General features: G+C 39.5%; 1 protein-coding gene across 4 annotated transcripts; it reads right to left on the minus strand.

Annotated features, from left to right (window-relative positions):
* Positions 1 to 1,566: 1,566 nt before the first annotated feature.
* Positions 1,567 to 9,551, minus strand: LOC121899973 (PWWP domain-containing DNA repair factor 3B-like). 4 transcript variants are annotated; one of them, XM_042415789.1, is made up of 15 exons: positions 9,385 to 9,551; positions 9,143 to 9,269; positions 8,034 to 8,184; positions 7,543 to 7,865; positions 7,157 to 7,424; positions 6,756 to 6,899; positions 6,582 to 6,652; positions 6,185 to 6,261; positions 5,768 to 5,828; positions 5,596 to 5,671; positions 5,423 to 5,473; positions 5,067 to 5,308; positions 3,021 to 3,254; positions 2,802 to 2,890; positions 1,567 to 2,702 (listed from the first exon to the last, which is right to left on the minus strand). In XM_042415789.1, the coding sequence occupies exons 3-15, from the start codon at positions 8,113 to 8,115 to the stop codon at positions 2,609 to 2,611; spliced, it is 1,812 nt and encodes a 603-aa protein (XP_042271723.1). In that variant the 5' UTR covers positions 8,116 to 8,184; positions 9,143 to 9,269; positions 9,385 to 9,551; the 3' UTR covers positions 1,567 to 2,608. The 4 variants fall into 4 exon arrangements, with proteins under 4 accessions (XP_042271723.1, XP_042271734.1, XP_042271718.1 ...); XM_042415800.1 differs by lacking the exon at positions 9,143 to 9,269; XM_042415784.1 differs by lacking the exon at positions 9,385 to 9,551 and having other exon boundaries at positions 9,143 to 9,374.
* Between the last annotated feature and the right edge of the window lie 316 nt (positions 9,552 to 9,867).

A 9,867-nucleotide genomic window follows, 5' to 3' on the forward strand; every position in this document is an offset into this window, starting at 1 on the left:
CCAGGGACAGGTGAAGGACTCAGTAGCTGGGTTTTCATCTAAATGTATCGCAAATTTAAACCGAATTTTCAAATAATCGACAAAAGAAAAAGCGAATTGATGCACGTTTCCTTCCACTGTGCGAATATCAGTTGGTTCATCGAGAAAAGCAGCAGGTGGCGCTAATTCTCCAGCTTGACTGGAGATTGTTTATGTTGTTGCGCACTACGAAACAACATAAACAGCTCCAGTCAAACCTCAAACAGTGAATAGTAACGTAGAAAACATGATGGGAATGTGATATTTCTGTTTGTTTCAAGTGGTAATTTGAGGAGGGTTAGTCTCCTCATCGCTCCACACTCATCTACTCATCTGCCCTAATTTCTCTTACAATAATTATTAAAAAGACAATTACATCTGATTGACAAGAGCCGTGACACTGTTTATATAAAAGTTGGTAAACTCTTCAAGGCGTGGACTCAGGGCTCTGTGGGGGCCAAACCATACCATCTGTTGCAGGACTCATCATTCTTCTTGTAACTGAAAACAGTTCTTTATGACTCTAGCTGTATGCTTGGGGTCATTGTCATGTCATGAATAAATTTGGGACCAATCAGACACCTCCTTGATGGTGTTGCATAATGGATAAGTATCTAAACATCTAGGGTGCCTAAAACTTTTGCCTAAAACAGTACTGTGTATATATATATATATCCCATTTAGCGCATTAACTCTTTTTCGAAAGTCAAAAACCACGTCAAGCGAGCATAAAAACTGTTCTTTCAACTGTTTTTTCGGATTTTGTCTTTTACATCAACCTTTTCTAATGCAATACTTCAAAATGCGCATAAAATAGGTTGATGGCTAGTGTTTTCTCAGATGTTGCTAATATATGACTGCTGGAGGCTGATCGTGCAGATGTTCTTTTATGTTGTATTATGTTAATAGGATGATTGTTGGGGCATATGCTGCAAGACAGATTTTCGTGTGAACGGACAATAAAGTTATATCTTATCTGTTGTCATCTCATTATGTTTCAACTTTTCTGAAAGATCAGTTGAAGAAACCCTGTATGCAAAGAATACACTGGAGGCTAACGGGACATTTTCTCCTTAAAAATTATGTCATAAATACTTTTTTAAATAAGAGTCCAGGTTTATTGTCATTACAAAAAAACAAAAATGCACGATGAAATGTGAGGGTGCCCCCCCTCATGCTGGATATTTTAGAGGAAAAGTTAAAAAAAAAATACATTTAAAACATAAAAAATGAAGACTACAATAAATTAGGGAGCTGCTCTCTAATCTAAGTAAAGGGAAAGACTGTATACACAAACATCAGGACAACAATGTGGATGCCTGACAATTGTCATGATATTGTATTGATATTGATATTGTACATCAATAGTGAAAACAAAAGTTGGATACAAGTTGCTTAAAGTTCACAAAGTTTGCACAAGTGACATTGTAATGCACTCGCGCTGAATGAGAAATGTGATACTAAGAATACGTAGAAGAAAAAGGAAGTTGTGCATGTTGCAAAACTTCCTGGGTTGGATTAAGAGTTGAGCTATGACCACAAAAAAACTAAAAACAACAAAGAAAAGTTTAATGCAATGCAAACTTTGGAGGATCTTTACAAGGCAGATCATAGGAGTGATGCTTCTTGGTACTCATTTATGGTAATTTTGTGTTAAGCAGTCTCACGCCATGAAAGAAGAAGCTGCCTGAAGTCCAGTGTTATGGTAGCAGATTTATCCCCTTGTGTCATTTCAGCATACATTTTTACACACAAGCCCTACTGAAATAATGTCAGCAGATAAAACAATCACAAAACAAACATTCTGCGTTGCTGCATACCACTAGAATATGAAATGTTTTTGTAATCTGGATGTTTGGGTGTGGAGGGGTGGGGGGCTGTGTCAAAATATAGTATTCATAAATTTCAAATGATATTGTGCATTCATGATACATACTCCCAAATAAATGATAACTGACAGATACAGTAGTGAATCTGGGACTAAATGATGTTGCAGGATTATTCTTTGGTTTTCAGGTTTCTGGGCAAAATAATACTGAAGCTACCATCTGCTGTGTGCTTGGCACCTGAAGATGACTGGGTACATACACACTGCACAGAGAGCAGAAGGAAGTGAGGTCAGCCAATGGCCGCCTAATTGCTAATTTTTGCCCTGGTCCCCCTAGCAGTTGTGCTGTTGGGTTAACGTGTCACCTGGGGTATAGTGTCGTTGTTTTTATTTGGCACTTGTTCGTCCTTTAGTGTGTGAGAACCATTCCTGTTGGATTGGTTTATAAAAAAAATTTAAAAAAGTAGTAAGCACACAAGCATAGGCAGTTATTTAACATGCAATTTGGCAGTGTGAATATATTTTCAGGGAACAGTCATTACTGTAATATACTCATTTAAAATACAGCTTATGTCACTTTCCAACAGATTTTAGACTGAGATTGAGTATTTACAATGGCAAGTCTTAAAAAAAAAAGGCAGAGCAGAGAGGATTGGATCCTGATTGTAAAGCCAACATAGCATACAGACTCAGCTATAAACAAAACATTCTTGAAAAAAAACAAATATGAAAATAATTCCTTCTTTTACAATACTCAGTCCTCTAACTGATGGCGTCAGAGAATAGTGCAGAATTCTGATGAAGTGACTTTTTCTTCATCTGCCGCTCAATCATCAAGTCAAACTCCTGTCTTTCTCTACAACGAAAAGAGATGGAGGAGCAACATTCATTAAATCATATTTAGTCCTTAGTGTAAATAATTGATTCTTTATAGTCAAACTCATCAAACTCTTACCTGTTACTTATACATCGTCCTTTTAGGTACTTCTCTTCTGCCTTTTTTACTGAGATATTGTCCACCCCAGCTATGGCATAGATGATGGCCTGCACAGTAAGACAACAATCTTACAAACCTGTACCACAAACTGTAACCTGCGTATCAGAAGAGATACCAGCCCATAATAGAAAAACAAATAAAACACACAGATGAGCACTGATGAAAGCTTTAATTCACCTCAGGAAGAAGCACATCCAGGACAAAGGGGACACGTTCCATAGATTTCACCTCAACCAGGCAGGGAGCGTTCACAGCCGTTGTGTAGAGCTCATTTAGGTACCAATAGACTTGGTCCAACTGCTGGTCATCTTCTAAGTATATGTTCACCACCCGTCTGTTCACCACCCGTCTCCGATTAGCACTCTGGAAGGAGTGAAGCCATCTGGACTGCTGCTGCCCACGGATCACAGCCTGTAAGGGGAGTGATACAAGAAAAGTGGACTTTATTCAATCAGGGATTGGTGCTTTTTATGGATACTTTAAAGTTCCCCCTCCATTCAAAAATGTGTTTTGCTTATTGTTACATCACTTGGATGTTGGATCTTCATTGTGAATGATGTACTGATGCGCAGAGTTTGACACTAGAAGGCTGTTTTCACATTCATCTGCTGAGGGAGGCTTCCCTTCAAAAGCAGGATTTTGTGACATCACAACTAATTTAAAAGCTAACATGCTCGAGTGTGCAACCTACACAAGTGTTATGTGGAAACTAGAAATGTCCAGTGCATGTACACTGAGAATAGACTTTTCAGTGTAGAAGTAGTCTTGTGTCCAGCAGTTAAACTTGTGAAATGAACAATATTTACACATTCATAGATTCTTAAATGAGGGAGAAGGAGTAAATGTCATATTTTTAACTGGATAATTTAACTTTTTTGTGGAGAAAAGACACTAATTATTATTCAAGAGAGTATTATATGTCTTCAAACATTTCTAGAGGGGATTTTTAAGTGCTACATACAATACCTATTAAAAATATTAACCACATTTTTAACAATAGCTTATTGTTTCACCACATTGAAATCTCACAGTGGAGGTCATTGGTATTTCTTTCACACAACAGGAAAGAATTTACCGTAACATACAAAACAAAATAATTATGTGCAACAAACACCATCAACAAGATATTTGCATAGATAAATATGCACCCGCTTCTTTAGTAGAGGCACCTTTGGCAGCAACTACAACATAGAATCTATGTGGACATGTTTGTTTCAGCCTGGCATATCTGGGCATGTCCCATCTGTCTTTGCAAAACTGGTTGAGCACTCTCGAGTAACAGTGACCGTGAGTGAGCAGCAATTTGTTATTCGCCACATATTCCTGAGGTCTTGACTCAACCACTCCGGGACACTCGTAGTGGCCTACATCACTAGATCACTAGTGCCCTGTTCCTATGAACATGCAGTGCTTGAGGATGGCCTGCACTGGGTAGATTTGCAGCTGTCCTTTTCCTGATTTTTTTCCTTTAACGGATAGCTGATAGTAGAAAAGCAGACAGGAAACAAGGGAAGAGAGCGGGGCATGCAACAAGGATCCCTAGCTGGAGTTGAACCAGGGACGTTGCTATAACGTGGCATGTGCAGTAACTACTCAGCTACCAGGGCGCCCCTTCATGATGTCGTTTTGACCCACAAACTGACTATCCACTATCCAGGAACAGGTGGGTGTGTTTAACTTAAAAGGTGGGTCACACCTTGATTGCATGCAAACAATCTCCACTTATCCATTTATTGTATGATATATTTGTACTTAATTAAGATCCATTTGTTATTTTGCTTGAACATTTAAGATATTTTTCTGTTCGGCCTAATAACATTTGCCACTATTCAATGTTGTGAAACAAAGGATGAAAAAGCAAACTAGTCGATGTAAAGTACTAAATGGGTTTGTAATGTTACACTCATCAGCTTAAATGCTGCAACGTGATATCATCTGAGCAGGCATATTTCATGTCCAATTAAAGCTACAGTCATGAAAATATGTTTCTCATTACGTGCAAAACATTGGAGTTCATCTAGTTGGAGTATACTTCCAAGTAAAATATCCATGGTCATTTTATCAGAGTGTGCAAACTAGGATGGCCTTGGTGCTACAAGACACACGTCGTCTCCAGTAATGGTTTCTGTGTTTAAGGCTCAGCAAAATGGATCTGCAGTAATTTGCATTGAGAAAATGTTTGTTCATCCAAGAACTGGATACAAAAGTCTCCATTAATCATACCAGAAGGCGTCCCTCCACCATGCGCTGCTTCACGATGAAATGTACAAGTTTCTCATTAGCGCGGTTGTGGGCAGCATGGGTCCGGTCTGGCAGCAACCTCTTTGAAGTCCTGCTGACCTCTTCCTGCTGTTCACTAAAGCTGTCCTCCTTGTGATCATCACATGGCTCCTCCATCATCGAATCACTGGCGATGGTTAACCTCTCTGAGGCTGCCTGAGGATACATCCTCCTCACGGGATAGCCTGGAGTAGTTAAAAGACCAATAGTAAGGAGCATTGTCAGGACCAGAGCTGCAGGGGTACTTGAGTTTTCATTGTGTGATGCCGTGTTAATGAAGGTTATGCAACAGAACTTACTCATGTCATGAGCAAAGTACTCGATGAAGGAGCCAGAAAAGGAGCCACATGCTACAAAGACAAAACATTATTAATACTGCTAGAAATGCAGTGGTATCAGAACAATATTATATAATGCATGTAAACATTAATGTTATTTGTGTAAGCATTAAATGGACACCCGCCCCCCTTACCAATCCGTATACTGTAGTCTGCTATCAGCTGCAGGGACCACTGGATTGCAGCATCATAGTTTTCTTTGGCTTTACACTAGGACAAAACCAAATATGAGAAACAGTAACAGTCTGCCACCAGTGTCAGGAAAACATAAATAATGAATTAGTATTATTTATGAGTAGCTCTTACCACCAGCTCATTAGCTCCTTCACAGTCAAAAGGCTTCAGGGTTTTCAGAGCCACAGTAAACCTCAAAGAACACAAACATCAAACTAAAAAAACCAAACTCCTGATGATTTCAAAGTGTGCCAGCAATTCACCCAATATTTTGTTTAAATATCTCTGATTTGTGCATTCAGGTTTAATGACATCACATCTACGGTGGCCCTGAGGTGCAAAACACAACAACACTGGATAAAACATAAGAGCATTTTAGAAAAACACCACATTTCACAAAACACAATCACAAAACAGAACACAAACACATATTAGTGTGATTTAGTGTTAGAGATCCCTACAACCCACAGTGCAGTCCAATACACTTTACAAACACACAGGCATTAAACAACAAATAGCAAACAGTGAGAAAGATAACTCATTTTCTACCCCTTTTTTTGGTGAATCATTGGGTCATCAATGAACATGATGCTGGCTTTTCTCAGCTTCCGGTTCACACTTTTTACCTGCAGAGAAAAATAAATATTAAAATAATATACAAACCAGGCTTTCATGTTTTGTTTTTTTTTAAAATTTTGTTCAGTCTTAACCGCAGATTGTACCAATATATCACGCCCATAATGATCTTTAACCAATTTATATAAGTCATTAATTATTTAAGTCATTAATTAAGAAAAATGTCACCTCAAGCTTCTCAAATGTGAGGGATTGCTGATTATCTAGATATAGGCAAACATCTTAAGAAACAATTGTGTATTGTAACATCTAGAAACTTGTAAGGTTTGTGCTTATGAGAAATAAATGATCCACAGTTTTTTTCACTCACCAATGCAGGCCAGAATGGATAATTTCTAAATTTACACCACACAAACACTCCCTCTGTAATGGATGGGGGCTCTGAAAGAAAGGATTACAAACATTAACAGTATGAACACTCAGTTGAGTCCACTTCTAGTCCTTGCAGAGCTTATTTGCATTCAATCACTGCATTCTCGCTCACTTTTGTCCACCTGCATCAAGAAACTTGGCAGCTCCTCCGCCTCCTCCTCCTCACTTTCCTCATCTTCCTGGAAGGACAAAGATGGCAGCTGCTCTTCATGGTGACTTAGCTCTATAGACAGATCTGAAGACAGCAAAGACTCATCTTTTTGGGGAGGGTGGGGGTGTAGGGGAGGACAGCAATAACAAAAAATTAGAACAGAAAACTTTTCTCACCTGAATTATTTTAAATTGTAAGATGCTCTACAAGCAGTAGTTGCTACCCTAACAGATTAAAATCAACACAGAACAATATATTTAAGACAGATTCTGCAACCATTAGATGACTTTAGATTGTGAGGGAAATCTGACAAGTGTTATGTTGACTCTGTACAGTATGAGGTAGACACTAAGATGATTTACCTTGCTCTGCTTCATCAGGCTTCGTCAGCTCAAATCTTGGTCTACAACGTTCTGATGACTGAGTAGTAGTGTCTATTTCTGAATTCTCTGTCTCCATTTCCTGTTTCCTGCGACGCCGGCACTTGGCTGGAGGACCATTGCTTTGACTGCCGGTCTGCGTTGGTTCCTTTGTTGCACTTTTTCTAGCTTGTCTTCGCTGGGCCGAACGACCCCTCCTAAATCTGCTCTGAGAGTCTGATTGACTGCATGGCAAATCTCCCTCGGATGTCTGCGACAGAACAAATGTAAGAGGAGCTGAGGAATAGCACTGAAATTAACTGCAAAAAAATATGTGGACTAAGAATTCAGAAATAAAAAACATGATCAGGAAAGATATGATCAAACACCTTTAACTGTTTGGTGAACTTAGTGCACTCTAGCTCTACTTGTTTTGCTCCAGCAGGTGATGTGGAGGTGTTGGACGGGTTGTCAATGGCTGAGCTGCGGACTGGTGTGGAGGTCTGGTAGGCTCCTTGTATCTGTGCTGTTTGTCTCCTGCTTCTTTTTGGAGTACTTGATAAGGGACATGCAGCAGACTGGCTGTCAATGGTAAGATCACAGCCTGGCAGAGCACTTGATTCCTCTGTGGCTTGAGATGAAAGAGTTTCTGAGTTAACTGTTTCTGTTGAGGTCGTTTTAGGATCCCTTTTTCTGGTTTTCCGAGTTCCCCCTGAAAGATGTATATTGTATTTTGGTGGGTTTAATTATAGTATACACGGTCATGACTCTTTTGCGATTTAGATTTGCTTCATATGTAGACTTGCATGACCCTCTTGTGTCAGCTTTAGCTTTATAATTGTTTACAAAAATCAGAAAGTGACTTGACAAGATTGGCTACCTTTCATTGTTCTAAGACTTGGTGCAGTCCTCTCGCTGGAAAGATTTCCCCTTGAGTTCAGTGGATTATCAAGATCAGACATGAATCAGGGCTGATTTCATTCATCTGCGTGTCTCCAGTGAAGGTGACAGGCAGGTTAAAGGTTTGACAGCTGTAACAGAGGAGAGTGAGGGAAAGGTCAGGAAATATTATTCAACCAACCTACAACTTTTGGCCTCTGCTGGAAGACACTGAGAAGGTCGTACATTCCCTTAAGGTATTTTTGTTTTTGGCCACGAGACGAATGCCAGTTTTCACGCTGCAATAAATACATGCGTTTAAATACAGACGCCAGGTAACTTAATGGGCATACAGGAAACGCCTGTCGCCATGAAAACGAGATCTTTTTAAACGTTCTTTATTATACTAAATTTGAATACAGGAAAAAACAGGATCATAACATACTTTGCATTAGCTAATGTCGCAAACTAGCTTACCACCACAGTTGTTAAGGCCTTAAAGACTAATTCTCCTTCGTGTCAAACATAACATTTACAACAGTGCCTCCCTGCGTACGTTCACGTTACTGCAAGACAGACTGGACAGTTCAACAGTTTTCCACAGAAGGCCTAGCATTACAGTACTTAGCAGTCACAATATGAGAGTGCAAACACCATGTTAAACCAACATAATATCAACGTTAAGCGTATTAATGACACATCACGACATGTGCTGTGAGTTTACACGGCAGTTAAGGTTAGTTAAGGTTGCTAGTCGTGAAGCGGACGAGCTGAGACATGACATCGTTCTTGTGACTACTAGCATGTAGCATGTAAGTTAGGTGGTAAACACAAGCACCAGCAAAAATCCTGAGCATTTTTTGCTGGTGCTTACACAGACATGTGCACAGTCGAGGAAGTAACGTTAATTATTACGATGACATCCTCTCGCTAACGCATATCACGTGACATAAACATGAAACGTTAATTGCGTTATGTACCAGGTTATAGCTGGTAGGTAACTAATGAGCCTCCACAAACTTGAAGATTGAACCATGAACGCGATTGACAAGTTTTACCTCAGCAAAATTAAACAGTAACCCAGATAAACTAGTCACCTAAGTTACCTACCTTAAAAAAATTTACATTCAACCTTTCGCTTAGATCGTTAGCGTCCAGTTTCAGTAAGTTAATTAAAGACTTCGGACATCGTCGGGCCTGCACACATGAGGAACTGCTAAACACAGCTGCGTCACATCTGCGATCAAGTATCAAACATTTGACATTACTATAGTGAAATCAACAAGTCGCACACACAACTCCTGTTCACCACGGAGGAACAGATAGGATAGGTGTCGTGCCAAAATACTAACCCTCTGATAGGAAGTGTACCCAACGCGGGAACGCGCATGCGTTCACTCTTCTTCTGCTTCTTCTTCTTCTTCTTCTTCTTCTTTTGGGCTGCGTCTCATTAATCGGTCAACATGCCCCCGCTGACTTCCCTCGGCAGAATGACAAGTGTTGCAGTTGCAAACTCAGGAGCGAGTGATCAACGATGGTCACTCAGCGCTGCAGATTAACTACTGTGCATTGCGGTTTCCCGTCATTTCCACTATGACGTCAACGAGCTGCTGTTTTTTACTATTTAAAACAGATGTTTTAAATAGTGATGTCCTTATGTCCTTACACTGTTATGTTTTAGAAAGAATTTTCCCAACAAACTACAAACTCGTTGTAACATTTCTGTTCAGTTTTTACTATCATACAAAGATGTGCTGTTTTTTTATGTCGTCTGCACTTCAGAACAAAAATAGTATTATATTATAAATCTTTTTATTATCTTAGCAAAATTTCAC

This window comes from Thunnus maccoyii, chromosome 1 (assembly GCF_910596095.1).
Source record: "Thunnus maccoyii chromosome 1, fThuMac1.1, whole genome shotgun sequence".
Taxonomy (NCBI): Eukaryota; Metazoa; Chordata; class Actinopteri; order Scombriformes; family Scombridae; genus Thunnus; species Thunnus maccoyii.

What these genes read in the sequence shown, in the direction of transcription:
- LOC121899973 (XM_042415800.1), bottom strand. Translation starts at nt 8,115, where the DNA reads ATGTCTGATCTTGATAATCCACTGAACTCAAGGGGAAATCTTTCCAGC. An exon ending in AGTTCACCAAACAGTTAAAG is followed by an intron (nt 7,425 to 7,542) that starts GTGTTTGATCAT and finishes GTTCTGTCGCAG; the next exon opens with ACATCCGAGGGAGATTTGCC. An exon ending in AAGGAGCTAATGAGCTGGTG is followed by an intron (nt 5,672 to 5,767) that starts GTAAGAGCTACT and finishes GTTTTGTCCTAG; the next exon opens with TGTAAAGCCAAAGAAAACTA.